The sequence below is a fragment of the Candoia aspera genome, chromosome 3 (assembly GCF_035149785.1).
Source record: "Candoia aspera isolate rCanAsp1 chromosome 3, rCanAsp1.hap2, whole genome shotgun sequence".
NCBI lineage: Eukaryota > Metazoa > Chordata > Lepidosauria > Squamata > Boidae > Candoia > Candoia aspera.
Window position 1 is genome coordinate 162,749,416 of NC_086155.1, and position 24,716 is coordinate 162,774,131.

A 24,716-nucleotide genomic window follows, 5' to 3' on the forward strand; every position below is an offset into this window, starting at 1 on the left:
GAATGAAGGGACAATGAATAAATGTGGACTGAATGCAAAAGCATACCATCAGTAGGAAGGAAATATGCTGAGGTGGTCTGAGTATAAACAAGATTTAATTGCACAACTACTATTCCAAGGAAGAGTGAATGGGTTGAGAGTATTGGAAAAACCAAAAAATTCACAGCTGGATGGAGTAGATGAGAAGAGAGAAGTGAGAAATTTAAACAAGAAAGGACAACGTATAAAGTAGGATGTGATCATGGTGGAAACAAAGATAGTATGAAGAAAGTTTGGAGAGGCATGGTGAACGGTATTAGTTTAAATTAGTTCTAGTTATCTTTCTTTTTCTTATTTCATGCCTTTAATTTCTTTCGCTTACATTTTTGCACTTTGCATAATGTCGCTTGAGCTGAAAGAGGATAGTAAGACAGGTAGATACGTATGGAAAGAGATATCAGATCTCTAATATAGAGACTACCCTGCATGCCAACATATTTTGCCTACATTTATTCAAGTAGGAGGTACATGCAGTATACTGACATAACCCTCAGGATGCTAAAGATATAAAGGTGTATAAGAATCCCAAACTCACCCAGATGAATGTTGCTGAAACTTTCTTCCCCTCTGGAAAATATAAAAAGCTATTCCTAATGTTATAGTTTTCAGCATAAGACTTATTTGGTCTTTTCGTAATAGTACAGTTTGTATGTGTACGGGCTTTACTAGAATTATTAACTGGGGTTGCTAATTTGATGACTAAAATATGCCAGAAAAGAAATTATCAAATAATCCCATCCAGAGCCAAATGCATACATTCTTCAAAATTGTGTATGCTTTTCATGTACTCCCTGAAGAGTATTTGTGAAACATCTTAATCCACTGGCCACAACTAGACCATTTCAACTCAAGATATGCATCAGTTTAGAGTACAGGAGAGAAAAGAAAATCAGCCTGAACAAACTATCTACCTCTTTTGTTAAAAATCAGTTAATTACTTTGGTTTCTTTTTTTACTATTTTTTTCATCAGCTCATCAATCTAATTTTTTGGAAAAAAAATCTGATCTCAGGAGGTTGTTCATTTTTGCCCTGAACTGATCCTCAGTATAAGATTGTTTTACTTTTGAAAATTGATGCTTATGCTTTAACTACTTATATTGCACATTAATCTTTTCTGTTTCCGAAGGTTTTAAAACTCCAGGTAAATCATGTATGTCACTTCCTTCTCAATGCTTGTGGATATACATCAAAACCTTCAAACAACATTTCTAGGCATGATCTCACTTTAAAGACACTGAGCCATTCATATTTTATAAGATCTTGAAGTGTCTAGGTGTTCCTCCATTAGATGGGTGATTAGCTTTTGTAGCAGTTTCTCCCACTGTTTAAATCAAGCTGACAAACATACAATTTTCTGGATAATCATTCTGTTCACCTAAATGTCTGAGTTAACATTAGATATACTTAGTCTAGCAATATCTCCTCAAAGCAGAAAATATATCTAGGTGAGAGTTTCCTTCCAATATGTCAATCTGAGTTATATATAGAAGTAAAACAGTGCAAAGCACAAGAGAGCACATTGACCACTCTCACAAAATGATTGCATTGGATCATGGCCAAACATAAAACATCTAAATTGAGAAGACTGCTCTTTGCGGTACACTCTTAGGCTCCCAGGATTTCCTCTTTCACCTCAGCTTACCTTTAGCTTTCGTTCCTGGGCTACTATACAAACATCCATACAAACATTGGACTGCAGTCACCCACCATTTCATCTTCTAATATGCCGCTCGGATCTAAGTGAGGAATTGCTAGAAATACTGATTGCACTTCAGGCTAATACTTTGCTTTGCAGCATACTACCTCCCCAAGGTTTTTAAATGAAAAGATGAATAAATATAAATAAAATAAAATGGAGCAGGGAGCCTGGTGAGTGACAAGAAGGTGCTTGCAGCCACCCTGGGGTCCCAGGGAATAAACCGTATGGGATAAACTCAATCAGCTTGGGTGGTATCTCTGTTCAGTCCTTTTAGCATCAGTTTACAAGAATGTCTCACACGAAAACTGCTGGTTCTATGGTTGTTGAACTACCCAAAAGTAGCCATTTGTAGAAATGAGTCATTTTTCAATTATTGCTTCAGCTGTCACTGCCTTGCATCACTCTATTTAGTCACCTGATCATTACCGATACATTAAAAGGGAGAGCTATTTGACCAGTGAAGAAAATAACTATTTCCCCAGTGCAGGAAAACTGCAAAAAGTGCCTGCATCTCTTCATAATTTTTTCAGTGAAATGAAGCAAAATTATTTGTTCCTGCCACCACTCTGAAGTGAAGGTAATTGGGGATCTGACTGCCTGGAGTCGCTCTATGACCAGGAAGCCTTGTGCTCACTCTCAGTCAGCTGCCTTTGCTGTCATGTAGCCAAATCTGAAATATTCAGCTGAATCCTGGTCATGACCCCCCACCCCCACCCCAGAGGTTTATATCCCTTTATTCTAAGTGATGTTCAAAGCAGTTTAAGATTTAAGAAAACCAGTACAATGATAAAGTGTAATGTATTAAATCTTTTTTTAAAAGAAATAAAATTGGGAGAGTAAGATGCATCATTAAAAACTATTTGCAGTTAAATGCTTGCATAAAGCATCTAATGCTCACTGCTTTAAGTCTGATGCTCTCCAGGTAGATTGGAATGTGTCTAAATTAATAAATAGGAAATACTGATCATTACTGATGGTTCATTTGGGTTGGGTGTTCCCACACCCAGCACTGCAGCAGAGAAAGCTCTAACCTTGATATTCTCAGTGTTTAGAGGCTAATGGGCAAACTTTAAACTGGGATCTTTTGCATTAAGAGCAAGATAACCCCTCCTTGGTTTGGCATTGCATGCTTACTGTATGGAATCCAGTTCATAACTTATTGTTCCAATAAAAAAGTTTGTTTTTAGATATTTTATTTCAATTCTTACTGCAGTTGCTAAATACATTTATTTGTGAAGCTTCTCTAGTAGATTTCTTCATTGACCTCTTTCCCCTTATTTCCAGCTTCCAAAATAACTTACATCTCCAGTAAAATAAACTGTTCACCTGGGAGAAAAAATTCAATTTGATTTTGATTGAGGTAGAAAGTTCTCTCTCTCTGCAGTTATTAAGTTCACTTTTCCACTAATTGTACAACCACAAAACTTTTTGAAAAATCAAACCTGAAGCATTATGCACTCATAGAGCCCAAGCATGCAAGACAGGCATGAATATGCCAGAGCAGTGGCACAATGTTAAGCCTGCCATTACTAGCCACACTTCTGTGATACTACTGCACACATATAGGAATCCTGAATAACTGGCGGATACTGATCATAAAGTAGTGCCAACGTGTTCTTAGCTGAATATGTCTTTGTTGTCATCTGCTTTTGGCCCTAGACTGACCCAAAGCAACGTTGTTACTTGAGAGGAAATATGATACAATCTATCTCCCACTCCCTGCTCATGTTCAGAAGTCAAGTGAACAGTGGTAGAACACTACCCTGATACTGAGATTGACTAGCATCCCCATACTTGAGAGCAGACAGACAGTTTTGGGGTTAGAGATACTCATCTTGACCAAATAGCCCTAAGAAGGATTCTGAAGGAATAACTGTTCCATGTCAACCCATTTCCAACTAGAATTTTGGAGTCTTTCATAATTAGGAATGCTGATTACCTACATTAACTCTGTAGTATTTGCATATGTAAAATAAGCATTCATCATCTAATTACAGTATTTTATGTGTGGACCTTAATCAAACCAGTATGAGACTCAGTGTTTGGTCTTCAAGAATGCAGCCAAACCCATCCATCCATCCATCCATCCCATCTTTGCTCTAAAAGCCCAAGGTGGTATACTTATTATTTTATCCTCAGAACAGCAACCTGTGAGATTGATGAGCTGACTGAGAGTTATTGGCTCAAATTATTTAGTAAGACCCATGGGTGACCGAGAGATAGAATCTTAGTCTCTCCATTCTTCATCCAACATTTAATCTCTACACCACACTGGCTCTAACATTTTATTGAGAATACCATTAGCACCTAAATCTTAAGGCAAATGATAATTGTTGCTGTTTCTGCTGTTTGCATTTCCAGCAATGCTAGTTCCACCTAGGACTCCATGTCTATTTACTGCAAGAAAGCAAAAGTAGAGAAAATAACCCCCTGAAAAGCAATGTATCCTGATGTATAACATGAAGTCACACAAGGAAGAAAGAACAGACATTCATGCACACAGTACACACATATACACATTCTCAAGAGCTTTGGTGACACACATGCATAAAAATGCAGATCATTTTAAATCTTGTTACAACAGAGAATTTAAGTCTGAATTTACAATTGCCAGATTTGTAATTCAGCATGCAAATTATAAATTATGATTGGGCCTCCAGTAAGTACATTTAATGGACTTAAAAGATTTCAGGCATAGCATCTGCAAGAACAGCAAATGACAAAATGTGTGTTGTAAAGCTAGGATACAACTTTGCCCTTTTGTACTTGCATGGCAACATTGTACAGAAGTACATAAAGAGAGGAGCTTGAATAACCCATTTTTCATCCTTTTGCTGAAATTATGATTTGCTGCAAATACCCTTGATTCCAAGAGGATAAATTCCAACTGAAAATTAAGAGAAACAATACAACAGTTTGTCCATAGAAGAGATTATTGGAAAGGATCTTTCATTTGTTAAATACATTCCAGCAAATACTAGATAGTCATCAGTTAGAAATGGTCTAGGTACAGGTGTTCTACATTGAGCAGGAGACTAGATCCATGGTCCAAAAGTAAACTCAATCTCTGTGATTATATCTTGCAGCAATACTCCAGCATATAGCCATGTTTCCTTTTTTTTTCCAGACAATTCTTTTTCTCTTAGTCCCACTCTTAAATCATCTGAGTCCAACATACATAATATATATTCTTGTACCACACACGATTTAGATGTAGTATTACATTAGTAAACTACCTTGTGCTTGCCGAAGGCTATGCTGGTGGGTTGGGGACTATGGGCACTAAGTTCAGAGTACCCGGTAGGCACCATGTTAACTTTCTCCAATCTAAGTAATTGAATCTGTATTTAACTGCAACACCAACTCACTTTAAATTTTCTGTAATGTATTTTATTTTTATTTTGCCATTTTTCTCTTTAACAAATACTAGGAAAACATAATGATTTTACCTGTGGCCTCAAACCCAACTTAGATCAGGGAAAGATCAACTTTTTTGTCCCATCCCACCAGATGGGCTTGTATGATCTACATATTTTTCCCTGAGACCCAGGACTCACCAGAAAAACTTCCATAGTGAATCAGAGATTAACACGCAGTGGTCATGGAAGAAAACACAGTGTACAGCTATTGAAAATACTTCCCCTTGCGCTAAACAATGCATCACATATAACATAAAGATTTTTTTTTGTCAAAGTCATTGGGAGTTGGGTAGTATACAAACTGAATAAACAAATAATAAATAAACATTAACAGCTGAAAAAAGACAGATTATTCTAAATTTATATATGAGCTGATTAGATCCATGCCTTTAATGTAAATAAGCCTGCCAGGACTATGCCATCTTTGGTGCTAGATGGGGTTGTACAGCCCCGTCTAGTGTGCAATCTGGGGGTCCTTCTGGACTCACAACTCCTGCTTGAAAAGTAGGTGGCAGTCATGGCTAGGAGGGCCTTTGCACAGCTTTGTGTTGTGTGCCAGCTGTGCCCGTTCCTGGATCAGGGGGCTTATTCAGTTACTCACACCCTAGTCACCTCCTGATTGGATTACAGTGGTGCGCTCTACATGGAGCTGCCCTTAAAGAGTATCCAGAAGCTTCAGCTGGTGCAAAACGCAGCAGCGCAGGTAGTTATATGTGCTTCTAAAACAGCACATGTTATGCCTCTGCTCTTTGAGCTGCATTGGTTGCCAGTCTGCTTCTAGGTCCAATTCAAGGTGCTGGTTTTGACCTTTAAAGCTCTTCATGGCATAGGGCGGGTTATCTGAGGGACTGCCTCTCCCTGATTACATCAGCTCGTCCCATCAGATCTGGCAAGAAAGGCATTCTGCGGGTCCCGTCTCTCAGGGAACTACATTTGGTGGGCCCAAGGAGGTGGGGCTTCTCTTGCTGTGGCTCCTGCCTTATGGAATCTTCCCCCCTCCCCCAAGTGAGGTCAGGCCTGTGGGTCTCAGGAGATTTTGAGGTGGCTCCATTGCTGATCAAATTGTGTGTGTGTGTGTGTGTGTGTGTGTAACACTTTAAATATGACTGTGTTTGAAACATTTATTGTTTTTATACTTTTTTGCTGTATGCTGCCCAGAGTAATTTCTTGTGAGATGGGTGGCCATATAAATTTGATCAATCAATCGATCAATCCACTTTTTTATCTACTACATGAATTTTTTTGGATATTGAAACATAACTTTGCAGTTTAATTGCATCAAAGGATGCTTTACACTTAACTTTGAGAAAAACTTGTTTTAGAATTTTACATTTAAAATGCTTAAAATCAAAATAAAGTTGTTTATGTAAATTATCATAAGAATTTCAGATTATTACAGAAATGAAATGGAATGGATTTATGAGCATATGCAAAAGTGGCAAAATCTGAAAATAGATATCCTTAAATATTAGACCCCCAGAGATTAGTATTACACAATCACACTAGAATGTATGTAACAAACATAAGAATTAAAACAAGTATGCAGAACAGACCAAACAACTGAAAGGCAAACATAATATACAATATTCTCATGCATAAGAATTATTGATATGCTATCTAGCAAGACATGGATAATTATAAATAAAGATAAAAATAGGAAACTTAAATTGGATTGTAACAAGAAACCCCTACTTGTCAACTCATGAAAATAACCCTCTTTCAGATATGCTAAGGGAAGGAAAATAAGGAAAATACTGGCACAGCAGCTAGTCCAAAATAGTCAACTCTTGCTAACCCCTGCAGGAAACTTTTGCTTATCTAATGTACCCTCATGCAAATTAAAATTATAAATCAAACTAACCGGTGCCCCAGAACATTAGGGAACTTAAAGTGGAACTTAAGCCACACTGTTCACATATGGCAGATCATGGTGGTTTGTCTGAAATGTGGTATGTTAAGACCTACCTGGGCAAGAGACAGGGCAATCAGTATGAATTAAAATATATAATTAGGAAATGAATAACTATGAATAGGGAGTTTAAGCCTTATAGAGCCAATCACAATATTACATTTGAATAGTATCATAATTAGTATAAAAACATGGAGAGAAGTTGATGCTTAATCTCTGCAAACTGAAAATCTGAGAACGGATCCAAGGTATGCAGAGTAGGAGAAGATTAATGCTGTCCCCAGACCTTTTGTTTTTAAAATGAAACTCCTGTACACCAGAGAAGACAAAAGGCAAAGAAGGAGCAGCAAAGATACTGGTGCCTGGTGTTCCCAGTGAACTAATGGCTGAACCAAGATTAAGGTAAGATGCAGCAAGCCATGGTTATAGATTTGAGTTAAGGCACTTCTCCTTGAATGCAATTTCAACCACAGTTTACAAATTTACTCAATATGGCTTAGTGTATCCAGTCCAAAAGTACCTGAGAAACATGACAAACAAGATTCAAGTACAATACTGTATGCAAATGTGCCTACATATAAGGCACAGCAAAGGAAGGTGAATCATAAGGGTCCTCCTACTGCCATACCTTGCTTACAAGTCAGGAGGATCTAAGTCTTAGGTTGCCTGGAGTCTTGGCACCCATTGACTCATTTCCTACGAGTCAGCCATCTCTTACTGATACACTCATGTCTTCCATAGCTCCTCCTGCAAGATGATCCCTAGACAATTATGGGTGACTTATGAGTCTGGTAAACCCTTTTTATGCACTCTTGGCTATAACAAACACAAGCACACTGTTATGCTGATTTGATATTTTGTCCCTGTGATATTCATTTGCTGTTTTTTACCCAGCTGTTATGTTAACAGACAACACACAATACTGTAACAATGAGATTGCATTCAAGAAACCAACCACTTTCAACCCACAATCAGCAACAGCTGTGCTCAATAAAAGTAACAGTTTGCAAGTGGTCACAGGAGAATACTCCTTTAACACTTAACGCCTATTGCAAATTTTGCAAAAGCTCTTAGGATTTTGAGGCAGCATATACAGCTCTTTAACATTTTATAAATCTGTATCACCTTAAAAAAGCCCTACCAATGTATTTCTCCATTCCACTTATGAAAATAATAACTTTTTGATGACTTTTTTTCCCAGGATCTCCATGTTTTTCATTCTCAGTCTTAATTACACTGAAGATCCAATACTAACATACAATTCTATATATGAATGAAAAGAAAACCAGAACATTTTACTGGAAGCTGTGGTAAATATATGTCGAAGTCCTTCTTCATATAAGCAGGCAAGAATTTCTAGAACATGCTTGTGCAATTAGGTGATGAAAAAGAAGTTCATATGACAACAACTATTCAGTCATGCTGACCAGAAGAAGGATTGCAGGATCATTCATAAATAACTTTGGAAATTAATTTTTTAAAATAGGCATAATATAATTTATTTAAGCAAAATTACTACAAAATTTAAATCAGCCCAGAATCTGAATTTCCTTTAAAATATGTCAAAAATTATGAAGCTCTGTGTGATCCCTTTTGATAACTGTATTGCTTCTGTTTTTCCTGATGGTAATCAAACAAACTTCTTGGGATATCCCCTTTACCCAAACTGGAAACAAAGAAAATGGATGGAGTATTGTTATTTGCTTACCAACTTTGCACTTCCAGAAATCACCTATCATCTATATTAACAAGTACAGTAGTTGAATTTCCTCAAGTAAAGCCATTCTCAGTCTAAATCTATTCCACTTTGCTTCAATTGATTCTTTTCACCTCAGTCCCCTCCAGTTGTGTCAAGGCTACAACTCAAAAAATCTGTGCTGCTGGGAATTCTGGGAGTTGTAGTCCCAACATGTTTTTACTTAAACAGGTTGGGGAAGGTTGACTTAGATTCTCCTTTCAGATGTTGAACAAGCCTGTGTAATAGCAGCCCCCCCCCCGCCCAAAATACATCCTCTATTGCTCTCTCTTAAGATTGCCCTTAGGCTAAAACTCCTCTTACGATTCTTATATTGCTGTCAACTTTTTTCCACTGTAGGCTACCCATGCATGCTTATTTTATCAGGATTTCCTATAAGTCAGGCATATTGAACATATCGTTTACCCCCTCAGCTCTTCCGTGAGCTTTTCAATTTTTATGTGTCCTATTTAAAACATGATAACCAAACGTGGACATGAGGTTTCAGCTGAGCCTTGAATTGCTGTTTCTGTCAGATTTTAAGTGTGGATTTTAAGTGTGGACTCTCAGATTAATTATGTGGAAGCTATACTACAACAAAAAGTGTTTTTCTCCATAGGAGAAAATATGAAATCACCATCACTAAATTCCTATCCTAACATTTTTTTCTTGGGCTCTTAAAATACCAACTGTCATTTTTAGGTTAGGTTCCAGCAACTCCCAACCTCTGATGTCCCAAAACAAATTACTTTGGGACATCTTCTGCAGTATATGAATAGAGGGAAAACACAAACACAATATGTTATCCAGTGGAAGAGCTATTGAATAAATAATAATAATAATAAAGTTAACACAGTACAAATCATCATATCATAAATTATTGCTTCTATGGTTATCCATTTTTGAGACTGAACCAGGGGGAGACATTTCTTGATATTCAATATAACTTGTTATGGGATAGGTACACTATTTGCTTATTCCAACAAGTGTTAATACACATTAGTGTAAAGGTGTCAGAAAAATTAAAATTCATGTTCCCTTTGTCCAGTTTATCAGTAACACAAGAAGGGAAGCTACATGTTTCAAAGACTATCCCAATTCATCAGCCTAGTTGAAAGCAATAGCTTTTGTGTTTCTTTCACATAGCTTTTTGAGGTATTAGAGCTGTATTACGGTAAGATGGAACAGAAAATGCAAAGATTGCCTCTACTCTACTAGGATTGCCAACAGTTTACAGCCTCATGCAGTTGTGTTTTAAAAGCAACTTAACCTGTAGACAATAGCAAGTGATAAGATTAATTCCCCATGAAAAACAAAATCTACTGCCCTGCAGGCAAAGTTGTAGCTGCTAAATGCACAAGTGAACAGGACAAGAGGTCAGCGTCACTGCATGAGCAATACCCTTAAATGCTATCTGCAGAACCTCAAATCTTTAATTTCAAATGTCCAAATCTCACAATATTGCTACACCTCATGAGATTTTGGTATTGTTATATAAGATCGGAAAGATTTCAAGTGAGAAAGCCAAAATCTTGTGATTTCTCCCAAGAATTCATCAGGTTCAATAAAATATAGAGCAAACATAGTGTAAACACATACATAAATACATCATTTTTAATTAAGTATCCTTTTGGCATCTGCACTTTTGTACCTGATCAGGCAATGTGTGTCCTGCTTGAAAATACTGCATAGCCTACTTTGGGCTGTCTCATTGCTGTTCTAAAGAGCTCTGACTTTTCCATCAAGTATTATCTATGGTTAAATTCCTTGTTGGTGATGGGACAGACATAGTAAAAGGAAACCCATTCCCACTATTCCATAGTATTTATATAACTTAGCACAGTACCTAAATTGTTATTGGTGTGTTAAGGAAATTTGTATAATTAAAAAAGAGATTGTTCTAAGGAGGCTCCTGTCTACATGCTTTAGAAGAGCTGAAAAATAAAGCTACATGTAAGCCAAATATGGACAATGCATGGTTTATCACGGTGTTTTTCCTGGCCGTGACTGCATCTTATTTTCCCCTACAGTTACCATCTTTAAGGCTCTCAGCTGGATAGGTATGCATGGGTAGTGGTGGTGGTGAGGGGGGGGGAGATTCATGGAGCAAGACTCAAAATGACTGGGTATAGTCCACAGGCCATATGTTTCCTGCCCCTTGTAAACAAAAGGAAAGTTAAAGCAAGTTAAAGGCTAAATAATGTACATTTAAGTGTGCTTGGGAATGCCCCTTTGGCAATTCTAATTTGTGTTAGTGATTATGATAATAGAAAAAGGCCACAGCATTTATTGCAAATTAATTAATCTGGAATAAGTGTGTGATCTTATTACTACCCCACGGGACCCTCAGATTTGTACAATTTTATGTTACAGATTATTCTGTAAGAAATGTTAATCATCCAATGCTTAGCATAATATTCTGTCAAATCCCACCACCACACCCCAAATACACGCACGCACGTGCGCGCGCACACACACACACAATCATAGACGCAGACTGAGTTACAATAAAAGACTAATTTACCCTTTAGCAAAAGTAGGTGTTGCACTGTGGCATTTCTTTTTAATCAAAGTAGAGCAAGACAGGGAAAAATTAATGTCAACAACATAATTTACAAAAATAGCCCTCCTGCTCTGTTGCTCACAAATATTTTCAAAAAACAGTGCTCTGCATGCCAACGCTTTGGCTTAGTGCAGTTTACTTTTATGTCATTAACACTCTGTGCCGTAAGCATAACTCAGAGCTAGGGATTCCAACTCAAAATGAACCTCAGTTAAGATTCCAGCTCTCAGTTGTGCTGGCACAAAGATTATTCTCTTCAGTGATAAAGAAGACAATATCCTAGGGAGACTGGAATTAGTCCTACTCTGTGCCATTCAAGCCAAAACACAAGGCTTATCAAGAAGCAAGTAATTGCTAGCTAGCTAATGGCTAGGGGAGATACAATACGCATTTGGGCTAAGTATATCCTGGCAAATAACTAGCAGAAAGAAAGAAAGAAAGAAAGAAAGAAAGAAAGAAAGAAAGAAAGAAAGAGAGGGAGGGAGGGAGGGAGGGAGGGAGGGAGGGAGGGAGGGAAAGGAAAGGAAAGGAAAGGAAAGGAAAGGAAAGGAAAGGAAAGGAAAGACAGGGAGGGAGGGAGGGAGGGAGGGATTAGATATATTTTTACCAAACGTGGTGACTGTTTTAAACAGAGAGAAAGAAAAAGAGAGGAAGAATGAATTACCTCTTCTGATTGCGATGGACTGATTCTGGGCATTGGTGATACCTGTGGTGTTTTCAAATGTGTACTATTGCTGTCTGGAACAAGCTCTCTGTGGACTGACTGGATGTGGTTCTGAAGTTCATTTTCTGATTCAAATTTTACGTTGCAACTGGAACAGCGAGTCTTCAGTCCTCCTGCTTTGCTTTTGTTCTCAGCGGAACTCAGGTTCTCATTCTGGCCGATGCCTTGTCTATTACTGCTTGAAGGTATGTTGATACCTGGGCTACCACTTTTGCTGACATTAACACAAGCAGCACACAGGCCATATGGTAAGCCGTTAATGTCAAGTTTTACCAAATCCTGTTTTGAGCGGAATTCTTTCAGGCAAGAAGCACATTTGTACAGTTTCTGAAGATGCTGCATTCTCCCTGTAGCCTGCACTGCAGAACTGGTGCCTGTCTTTTGCATGTGGAACGTCCCATGGATCTTCAGCTCCAAAGTAGAAGTCACTGTCTGCATGCAAACCACACATCGGAATCCTGTTAAGGAGTTTCGCAAGTCAGGGTGCATCTGACAATGTTCCAAGAAATCTTCCTCACTCTGGAGTGGCATTTTGCAAATCCTGCAGTTCCCTGTATCAAGGCTCTTACTGTGTGTGACCTTATGTTCAGTGAGAGTCAGAAGTGAAGGGAATCTCTCACCACATATTGGGCACATATAGTGTTTCACTGGACCCAAATGTGTCTGCATATGTTCACGGAGCCCATTTTCTGAGAAGAATGTCCGTGAGCACACATTACACTTGTAGTTCCCTTTTATGAGCTCTGCCTTTTTCTTTACTATGGCACTTTCCCCAGGTCGGATATTGTGATCCCGAAGTTGGTGATTTTGCAGGAGAGACTCCATTGTATAGGCTGCTCCACAAATGTCACATCCATACATAGGTTCAGATGTATCAACATCTTCTTCACTTCCATCATGGCTATTGTGAGATTCCTGGCTGTTTGTCAGTAACGTCTGTAGCTCTACTTCTTCTTTCTGAACTGGCTCAGATGCTCCATTGGTTCCACAATTGGGAGTTTTTGTTTCAAAAACACAATGCTTCTCTCTCAAGTGTTTTTCCAGCAATATGATAGCATGAAATGCTTTGCTGCAGAACTTGCAGTTGTATTTTTTGCTGTGTGTTGTGATGTGGCACTGGAGTTCCACTTCAGTACCAAAAGACTCACCACAGAAAATACACTTGTGTACTTTGCCTTGGTTCTCCAGATGATTGTGCTTAACGTGGAGCTGTAAGTCTGTCTCATTGCGGAAATCCCAGTTACAAGATGTGCACCTGTACACCTTCTTCTCATTGCTATGCTTCACAGCCAGATGAAGCTGAATGGAAACTTTTGAATCAAAGACCTCTTGACACAAAGTACAACGGAAAAACACAAAAGTGTGCATGTCAAGCAAGTGTTTCTGCAAATCATCCACTGAAGTAAACTGTTTATCACAACTTTCACAGATGTAGTAAGTGGAGGTTATCATGAAATGGATGGTCACATGCTTCAGCAGGGACTCCTGGTTTGGAAACTCCTTGTTGCACTGAGGGCAAGTCAGTTTGGGAAGGACAGTGTCAAGATGTGTTTTTAAATGAGTCTGAAAACCATCCAGGGAAGTGTATTTAGCACCACACTGATTGCAGATGTACTCACCAGCAGGGCGTGGAGGAGCACCACCAACAGCCTGCATCATCTTTAATGATGTCTGCTCTATAGTAACTGGAGATAAAGGGCTCATGGCTCTAGATTTCTTTCCATTATGGATGTAGTTTAGCGCTAATGGAATGTTCTTATGGTTCTCCTTTATATGCTTATTCAGTTTAAGAACACTATTAAATATTGGAGAATTTGTGCAGTAAGAACAAGAATATACTTCCACGACTGGGTCTTTAGGAGTACCTAACACAGGAGAACCAAAACGAGAACTGCTAAGATCGCAATGGACTTGTCTAATATGCTCTTCCAAAGAAGAATCAGTAAGAAACCCCATATAACAATGAGGACAAAAGAATGCATTACTATCCTTAGCAGCTGGATTTCCAAATCCATGAGTACATCGAATATGTTCCTGAAGAGAGTTGAGGTCATTGAAAACTTCTGAGCAGAAGTTACACTGGTAGATCATAGCAGGCATGGTAGAAACCATCAGTGCAGGATCTGGTGCTTCATGTATTTGTTTCAGATGCTCATTTAGGTTGTAAAGTGAAGGTAACACTTCTAAACAATACTGACAAATATGGGCTTGTTCAGGTTTATCTAAATGCATAGTTTTCAAATGTATTTGCAGTACTGCAAGGCTTGAAAATAACTGCTTGTTGCAATAAATGCAACTATAAGTAACCTTGGCTTGCTTATTTGAAGGCCCAGTGATATCAGCCACTTGTTGGGCTGTCCGTTTTCTTCCACGTCCTTTTGTGATTGGGGGAACTGTTTCAACCATAGTTGAACTGTCTACTGAGAGATTTGAATCTGGAGTAGTGCTAGAGACTGAGGTGTAACCAACTGTCACTAAAGAAGGGCTGTTGCTATGGTTGCATGATTCTGGTTGCTGGTGACTATCCATGTGGCTATAGAGCTCTTCAACAGTATGGAAGTTCTCTGAGCAAATACTGCACATATGTTTCTTTTCCACTCCATTATGAGCCTGCTCCATGTGATTCACTAGTGAACTTTCCTCTACAAAGAGTTCATGGCAGTAAACACACTGAAGAGCAGCTCGGTCTTCATTTGGGGAACACTCTGGGTGGCATTCTGCTATGTGTTTCTGAAGATCTTCTGGAAAGTCAAAACCTTCTTCACATTGACTGCATTTCTGAGTGTCCTTCATTTTCCATTCCTCCATCCGGGAGGCAGACTGAGAACTATCTTTGTTCCTCTCATGAACCTGCATGTGTCCATGAAGTGAACTAGAGGAGAGAAATCCACGTCGGCAAATGGCACACTTATATGGCTTGTTAGAGGTATGAGTCTTCAAATGAATTTTAAGATGATCGCTTCTCGAAAATGCTGCATCACATTCACTACAGTGGTACTTTTTATCTCCTGTGTGAAGTTTGATATGGCGATCTCGGCTCCGCTTATGTTTGAAGAGGCGGCTGCAATAGGTGCACTTGAAAGGGAGCTTGTCACTGTGACTTTGCTCGTGGTGCTTTAAATAGCTGAGGCGGCTAAAAGACTTGTCACAAAACTGGCATGGGTAGGGCAGTCCTGGGCCACCTTCTTCTTCACCAAAGTCACAACCATCTCCATGGCTTGGGGAAGTCTGATCTTTACTAGAGGGTGAAGAAGCTGGCCACGAGCAGGAAGGATCATCTTCAATGTCTACTCCATCTGAAAAAGGAGGAAGGGAGGAGGAAAGGGAAACAAATGTTTAAAGCCCTCTTATTCAGACAGTATTTAATATATTAGCATATGTGCATTTAATCAGAGATTAATTGGCATAGATATAATGCTGCATAACATGGATGTGTTACTTTTTCATTCCCATATCTACCTGCTTCTTATATACCACTATTTTAAATCAGATTATAAAACTAGGAATAATTATATAGTTGGTTGGATCCTGTTTTAGCCTCCTCTTGCCTTTTTTTATCATTTGGTTGCTCAATAATGAAGTTGGACAACTTTATTAAAATGCATATTTAAGAATATTTAGTTTCTTTTGTATGCCCTAAGAAATACTTTGCAAATCATGAGAACTTCTGAAAAGTTCATTGTAAAAATAAGATTTAGGCATGTATTTAAAAATGAAGTTAATCTAGATGTCTAACTCTTAATTGTAAAAAAAGTAATTGAATTTCCTAACTTTTAAAGAAATACATAAGCATTGGTTTTTAATGCAGCATGGTTTGGTACAGCATTATGAATTTTTGTGTATAGATACAAGAAATAAGGAGGAAAGCAACATCAGCAAGCATATTGGTAAATATTTCTTCAAAGTTTCAAAAAAAAAATCACTTGATCAAACACTTCATTGAGCATCAAATATCAAGAGTAGCTATACCTATCATCTTGTAAATGAAATGGACCCACATCAAAATATAGTGGTTTCTCAGGCATCCCACTGAGGCACAGATACAAATCTGTACTTTTTTATATATAAAAGGGAGAAAAGTTTAAAACTTCAAAATGATCAGAAATAACCAACCACTTCCAGCATCTATGGGATCTTTTAGAAAGCTGAATCATTTGAGAGGGGAAGAAGGAAAAGGAAAATTATCTTGAACTCCTAACAACTTACAACATGAAGAGGTAACCTGGTGCCCTCCAGATGTTTTGAGTTAGAACTCCCATAAATTCCAGCTACTATAGCCTATGAGAAAGTATCATGAGAGTGGTAACATCTGGAAGCACCAAGTCATCAACTCCTTCCCTTTCTCCACACTATAGTGGAATAAGACAACTATCCAGACCTCAGCATTTTAATACGATATAGCATTGTGAAAGGTTTCAAGAGACACAAAAAAGAAAACAGTGAATTCTCTTCTCACACATAGATGAAATTTTGCCTTTCTTTGAGCTCCTGTTCCAAGCTGTCTGGCCCTTTCTTAAAAAACACTTCTGCAGTATTTTTTATCATGGCTCTCCATTTGTATTCAGACAATTTGATTGTTATGAAGAAGCAACAAAATTAATATATGACTAAATGAAAAGAGTGCACTGCACAAAAGCTTAATTCTTCAGTGTATTTTGTACTTTTAAAGTTCAAGAGGTTGCCCACCATTTCTTCCTTTCTGCAAAAAACCACACTGGCTGAACTTCCTTAATAAAACAGAGCCGAACATTTAGATGACCATAGACAAAGCACTTGAAAAAAAAACAAAAACCCTGGAAACAGGAACAAATGATAAATTACTATGGTAAAAGCTGAAAGATTTATAAGTAACAAAGAAAACACAAACAAGGACACAAATCAATTAGTAACTCCAAGACCTGGTTCTGCCACCTCGCCTGGGATAGGAAGGGCAATAGCTGTTCCTGGGGGTGGCTGGTGACGTAGAGTTCTCCTTACCAATTGGAAATTTTCCCACTTGGATTTTATATTTATATTTATTATTTTAGTATTGTAGGTGTTGATTCGGTGATTGTATTATGTTGAGGTTTTAAGGAGAATTTTATTGTAAACTGCCCAGAGTCCCCCTCTTGGGGGGAGATGGGCGGTAATAGAAATGTGAATAATAAATAAATAAATAATACTATGTCATTTATGGGATCCAGACTTTAACTTACAGAATAACTGCCACAGCCACAGGCTTTCCCAGTTGATGTGACCAGATAGAGGTCTAGGGTTGAATTTTACACCCCATCGACCGGCAGAATTTCTGAGCAGTTTTGTAGCCTTGTGGCTTGCTTTGCCCAATGTTGCCAGCAGAACTATCCTGGTAAGGTACCTATGCTGGCAGAACTTCTTACACTTGTACCAGAGAATTGCTTGTGGTAGCAATGTGATCCTGCTTTAGAACTACTCCACCAACAAAACAATACTTAACACCATACTCTATTATATCCTGAACCAATTCTTAATACAGGTTAAGATTGTTCCCAACTGTGGATTCAAAGACAATTTAATTTACCTCAAAGTTAGTTCAAGACACATTCCGCTATATTAAGATGAATGGTATTAAATTGTTATTCTGTTTTAAAGTATGAGCTGTAGCTACTTGCAGCTCAGTGTACCAGAAAACCAAATTACTGATTTTTTAAAAAAATGTACATTTGGCTTGCACATTATCTTATATCTCATGGGACTCAGATAGTGGGCCTTTTCTGTCACCACACCTGTCTTCTGGAACAGCATTCCCCAGTGATATGTATGGCTCCTACCCTACCTTCATTTAAAAGGTAATTAAGAACATGGCTTTTTCCCAGGTCTTAGATTAGGTTGGCTGGTGAGGCTCTTGTAGGATTTTGTCCACTGAGATCTCTCTTTTCTGCTTTGTTATAAGGTTTTCCCTATTGATTTTTATTGTTGTAAGCTGCCCAAAGTCATCTTACAGCACTCCAATCAGTCAGTCAGTCAGTCAGTCAGTCAATCAATCAATCAAGTCCCCTGATGATATTTTGGTGTAAAAATGCTTCTATAAAAAACAAAATACCTCATAGCTGAAATAACATTAAATACTTTATTGTGTTTGATAAGTAATATTATCAATCTTTTCTTTAATGCCCACTGCCTAAAAGGAAAAGAAAAAAGGCTGTCCAAATGCCAGGGAAACAATTCATAAGCGAGTGCTACAACAATACAAATTTCCTTAAAATCTACAGTCTCTAATACAACTTGCCAGTTTGGCTTATAGAAACATTCCAACACTGCTTTCTTTAAAGTAACATTTTACTCAATTCTGAACCTTTTGTTTATCCACAGGAAACAGATGAGGATTTGTCCCTTTCCTGCATCTCAAAACCGACACCACCACCATCTCATTATCAATGCCAGACAGCAGCCAACTAACTCTGAAAAAACAATCAACACCATTCCTGGATCCTTGCCTACTGCAACAATACTTTTAACTCAAGTTAAGCTCTCAACCAGTTTCTGTCCTCTTCTTTACTACTCTGAAAAAGCTTTCCATAACCTGTGTCTGATCCCTGACAGAATCTCTAAACTATTCCATAAACAGTGTCTGGAACTTTACAGAAAACAAATACCTGGAGGAAGAGTCAATCTAAAATCCAATACACGTGAGTGGAAAGGAGGCAGAGGAAGATATGTTTATTTTATTTACACATGGATTTCTGCTTTAGTTGCAGTATAGGATAGGGAAATAAGGTCAGGTGCTAAGGAGGGTTTTAGGGAGAATGTTTGAGGGAATATGAAAATTTTGGGGGAAAATACAGTTGAAAATGATGGCTGAAAGTGAAGAGGAACTGAGGAGCCTTATGATGAAGGTGAAAGAAAAAAGTGCAAAAGCTGGCCCGCAGCTAAACCTCAAAAAAACCAAGATTATGGCAACCAGCTTGATTGATAACTGGCAAATAGAGGGAGAAAATGTAGAAGCAGTGAAAAACTTTGTATTCCTAGGTGCAAAGATTACTGCAGATGCTGACTGCAGTCAGGAAATCAGAAGACGCTTAATCCTTGGGAGAAGAGCAATGACAAATCTCGATAAAATAGTTAAGAGCAGAGACATCCCACTGAAAACAAAGGTCCGCATAGTTAAAGCAATGGTGTTGCCCGTAGTAACATATGGCTGCGAGAGCTGGACCATAAGGAAGGCTGAGCGAAGGAAGATAGATGCTTTTGAACTGTGGTGTTGGAGGAAAATCCTGAGACTGCCTTGGACTGCAAGAAGATCAAACCAGTCCATCCTCCAGGAAATAAAGCCAGACTGCTCACTTGAGGGAACGATGTTAAAGGCCAAACTGAAATACTTTGGCCACATAATGAGAAGACAGGACACCCTGGAGAAGATGCTGATGCTAGGGAAAGTGGAAGGCAAAAGGAAGAGGGGCCGACCAAGGGCAAGGTGGATGGATGATATTCTAGAGGTGACGGACTCGTCCCTGGGGGAGCTGGGGGTGTTGACGACTGACAGGAAGCTCTGGCGTGGGCTGGTCCATGAAGTCATGAAGAGTCGGAAGCGACTAAACGAATAAACAACAACAACAGTTGAAAAAATAAACAATAATGGAAGAGATACACCAGGATATACAAACTGAGAGATAAAAAGGACAAACCCATACAGAACTCTGAAGGTTTTTTGGACAAGAACCATTATGGTCCAAGCTGTTTGGGGCACCAGAACTCCACATAAAACAAATACATTCACTTTGGCGGAACTTCAAATACAAACAGTCCATGAAAGTGTGTTGCCCAGTTTTAAGAATATGAGGCTACATTATCTCTTAATTAAAAAAAAAGCCTAGAAAATAACAATGTAAATGTTGATATGGGAAAACACATACTGTACATCTGCCTCTTTCAGCTATGTATTCTGAGAAAGATTTTGTACATATAATACTAATCCAGTACTCCTCCAGATGCCTGGTACTTTTCATTTAACCATGCTGAATAATAACTTCATTTTGTTTCTTCTGATTTCTTGATATTTTATGATTTGTGAAGCCTCTATATAAGTGGTAGTATATCAATATGTAAATAATGTGTGCTGTTTAAGAATTTTGGGATTTGTAGTCATACCACATCATTTGTCAGGTCTTTCTTTTTTCAGGAAGGGGCTGGAGGGGGACCAGCTTGAAACAGTTCTTGCCTGGTAATTGTACCTGCTCCAGGTATGACCTAACTAGAGTGGCCTGCTTTCCGTCTCCTCTCAAAATGCTCAGCCAAAAAAGGATATGGAAGCCTCCAGGCAAATGGCCAGGGATGTCTGTGTGTGTGCACATGAGCATGTGTTAAAAAATCAATATGGCAGCTGCAACCATGTGATCAGAAACCCTCCCTTTTGCATACATTGTGCATAAAAAAGGGTGGGGACTTATTTTTCCTAGTATTATGTATTTATTTTAGTTTATATTTAAAATATCTACTATTTCATATAATACTTTGAGATTTGAAAACTATTCTTAAGGTCAGGTCAATATTCAATAATTAACTAAAGTGGCCAGCATACTATGAATCCTAAGTCAGAATGAACTATTAACAAACATTTCTATCAACTTTATCCTTATTTAATGATTCAAGCAGAAGCTAGAATATTAAATCCTTACATTAAGAGATATTCAAACTTTGGATGTGCTACAGATCCAAATGAAGAATTATAATCAATAAATGGTTGAATGAAATTAATTGACAGGCTTGTTTTTCAAATATGAAGTTATTTTTGACATTGATGCAATTCCCACAGCTTAGTTTTCCATTCTTCTGTAGTGGGAATTAAGTGTAATTTCCAATAAAAGGCATAAAATGTCCTGCCAACCATTCTCATATATAGAGATAATTTGGTATACTTTGTAGCAATATGTGGGATGAGGATTTAATCGCACTGACTTCTTTGACTATGGACACTCCTAAACGTGGCTTTGCTCTTTGGAGAATCCAGTCCTTTCATGTTAGCCCTGCCCTTTTGGCACTGTTCCACCCACAAAAACACACTTTCTCAGATCTGCTATCTATAAAGCATTAAAGTCAGAAGAGAAAGTTTCCAAGGAACAGAACTCATGTTCTGTGATGAGCAAATACAATCCACAAGTGCTTCAACATATAACTAATTCAGTTTGCTGAGATGTTTTGGGATATCCTAGTTTTTTGCTACCAAAAACATGATTAAATTTAACAGACATGCATTAATGTGTCCCCTTCTGGGATGGAATTTGGAACCATGTAAATAGGTTAGCTCATTTATGATTTAAATTTTTGAGTTTTTACTCTGTCAGATTTTTGTCTGCTTTCCTTGATTCCACATATAAACAATACTAGGCATGTTTACACAAGAGTAAGTGCCACTGAACAAAGTAGACTTTTTTGTTTTAGAAAAAACCAGCATGCATAGGACTGTACTGTTAAAGTATTAATTTAGCAATGATTGCTAAATTATCCATGCATATTTTTTATTTATTCGTCTATTTTTCCTTACCCTCCCATATTTAGCATAAACAATTATTGCAGTGACTTCCATAATAACCTATTACTTATGGCAAGACTAAAGTAGGTTTCCAACCACTCCTAAACCCCATTTTAAAAACAAATGTTAAAATGATACACCCTTTACTGACACAGTATACTGTTGTATGAGTATTTGTCAAAATACATAATAGAGTATTTCATGTGGAAAACACTACTGACACTATTTAATTCATTTCGTTCTTTTAACAAGTGTCTGGTCATTTTTACTATGATGTAATTGCTTTCCTCAGACTTCTACAGTTGAATTTAAGTTTGAGACAAACAATAAAAAGCAGCTTTGCTTATATTTTTGGCATCCCCTTTCTTTCCTTGGGAAAAAAAAAGGATTCCCTTTGCTTCCTTCTAAGTTTTACATTAGGCAGAAAACAGGAGGAGAAGGAAGAGGTGGAGGATGAGATTAATGAACTTCAAAAACAGCTCTGACTTATTCTTATGAGTCAGGCCCAAAATGATTCAGTGGAATAATAACCCTCAGTGTCTTAAAACAATATTAAGACTGCAGAAAGCTAATTATTGCAACTCTATTTTAAAAGTGAAATTCTACATTTTCTGCACTGTAAAGGGATCTCTTGCTGCATTGATACCTGGCAAGATTTCCCATTTGGCATGAATGGAAATTAACAAGAATTTCCTGGGGAAAGCAGGAGGGGGTTAGGATGGGAAAACAACTCTGCTCATACAAATTGGGTGAAATCTATAAGGAGAAATCCACACAGAGGATTGACTTTGTTAAATATGTGCCAAGAGTCAAGGGGGCTCAAAGAAGGTTATTGAGTCTTGCTTTCCAGTCCTGCAATTACACAGAAAAAAAAAATCATAAGGGGATCTTTTTGATGCCCATTATCTAGCCAAAATACTAGTAAAACAGGAAGCACTGACTCCAGAAAGGGGATAAAATTAGCAATTATAAAACACATGAGAAATGTGCAATGGCAGCCATATTTACTCTAAATACTGGGCAGAAATTACAGACTTTGGGAAGCTAGCTGAAAAATATTGCAACTATTTAAAAAGAGAATTGGTCTCTTCTTATAAGACCCACTGCATTCCCTAGATGCACTTTATGTATGGAGTGGGGGGAAAAATGACTGGTGCCACTTTCTTTATTCCACCCAGTCTGAAAATCCAGCAGCATGTTATACGGAATTGGATCTTTATATTCCATTGCTGCTGCTGTTCTTGTTTAAGGTGGTTGTTTTCAGGTTTAAACAAAAGGATGTTGGTGCCCTTTAAATGATCTTCAGTGGCCTTCTCTTACTATGACACACTTTTTTGTGACATTATTACTACCTATGTTTTTAGATGCTGCTGTTTATAATGAATTAATTATTATTTGTTAATTATTATTAACAATATACTATATGAATAATTTGCTGTTAATGGGTCAATTGTTTTGATCCTCACATTTTTTATTCTTAAGAAGTCACGCTTGCCTTAAAAGATGGAAGTAACAAAACAAATGCATTAAAATGAGGCTGGGGTTATGGGAGAAAGTGGGTTTGATTGTAACCATTTCTGTTTGCTGCTTTCCCATTTAAAAAAAAAATCCCCCACTCAAATCTGCATTTACAAATTACCACATTCTTTCCACAACTGAGGCAAAGAATGAAGAAGCCACGTCAAGGTGCAATTCCAAGAAGTCCCTCCTTCCCAAAAGCAGGAAACAGAATGATGCAATATGGTGTTGAACAAAATTCCTGATAAGAATTCTGCCCTAAATTTTACTAATGTAGGGGGAAAATGCCTGGAATGCTGAGTACAGTGAACTTATTCACATTAACTTGTATTTTTAGAGATGATAATTTTCTTTTGAGCCAAAACCACATTAGAACATTTCAGTGGTAACATCTGTCTGTCTGTCTATCCATCCAGCCAGCCTGCCCACCATCAAAATGGATCTTGGTGGTCTTGGTTCCCATAAGCATGCTATCACATTAGAAAAGGTATAAAGGTATAACGTACATTCTCCCATCTGAATAGTGTATAAGTGTGCGCGCGCATGCATTTTTTTCTTTTAAATCCTACCAGTCACTAAGTGCTACTTAGTGTAAATGCCTTTTTTGTGTTCTGGCAAGGATTCTGTATTTCAGCATGATGCACTTTGCATGTCCATGTTAATTTTTAATTTGGGAAACTAGGCACTTCATAACCGCTGACTTTTAAAGCAAGGCTCAATCTGAGCAGCTGAAAAAAATCACTAGAATTCAGCAGTCTGATCTATGCAATCTATTTAAAGATGCACATCTGAATGAATAGTTAGTACAAGGCAGGGGCTGGGGGTGTGGGAAAGTTCTCTTCCCACCCAACCCTCTTACTGAGTTTCACCATTTCCATAAAGCACATTAAAACAAGTGTGCGAACACTTTAAGATAAAAGTACCAAACACTCTTGAGGTTTGCAGGGGAAAGTAGAGCTGCCTTACTTTTTTCCAAATAGACAGGAATGCCCATGATTCAGCAGCCTGTGTAAATAAAAGAGGTCCTTATTTCCTAATTTTGCTGGCTGGTCACACTGCAGCAGTCTCTGTGTTGCTGCCAAAGGGAATGCGAAGCTGGAACTACACCCAGCTGCTGAAGGATGGCCTTTGTTAGCCAGCCAGGCCTTCCTGGCCATCTTCTGGCACCAGAACTATCATATCCTGCTAGAAAGACCTCTGTCTCAGGCTTGAGAGCACTCTCATCTGCCTAATAGGACCAAACAACAGATTTCTGCCCAGTCTGTGTTGCAGGAGGACAGCTGGAAACTCAGTTAGTGGCAAAGTAACACCTGTTCAATCATATTTATGGAGAAAGTGCTCTGCTAACAGAAAAGTGAAGTAATACCAAAAGGAGTTATATAAGGGAAAAAGCATCAAAGCACAAAGCACCTCTGTGATACAAGCAGCCAGCCACTCATGTGCCAACCCCAATAGTCATGAAGTCTTGAAAGTGATCTTATCCCCAGTGCTGCTCACTGAATTAACGGAACAGCTTCTGAACAAGGTGGCTAGCCACCATCAGAAAGGCCTATGACATATACACAGTTGGGCTGGATTTATTTGCAAGCAGAAAAGGAGCACTCTCTCATACACACACAAAC

At 38.1% G+C, this 24,716-nt stretch overlaps 1 protein-coding gene across 5 annotated transcripts in view; it reads right to left on the reverse strand.

Annotated features, from left to right (window-relative positions):
• Positions 1-24,716, reverse strand: part of ZNF521 (zinc finger protein 521) — a 327,899-nt gene that overhangs the window by 170,096 nt on the left and 133,087 nt on the right. For all 5 annotated transcript variants that reach the window (XM_063299208.1, XM_063299207.1, XM_063299204.1 and 2 more), the window contains exon 4: positions 12,030-15,385. In XM_063299208.1, coding sequence (XP_063155278.1) covers positions 12,030-14,945 — 2,916 coding nt within the window. In that variant the 5' untranslated portion in view covers positions 14,946-15,385. The remainder of the gene's footprint in view (positions 1-12,029; positions 15,386-24,716) is intronic.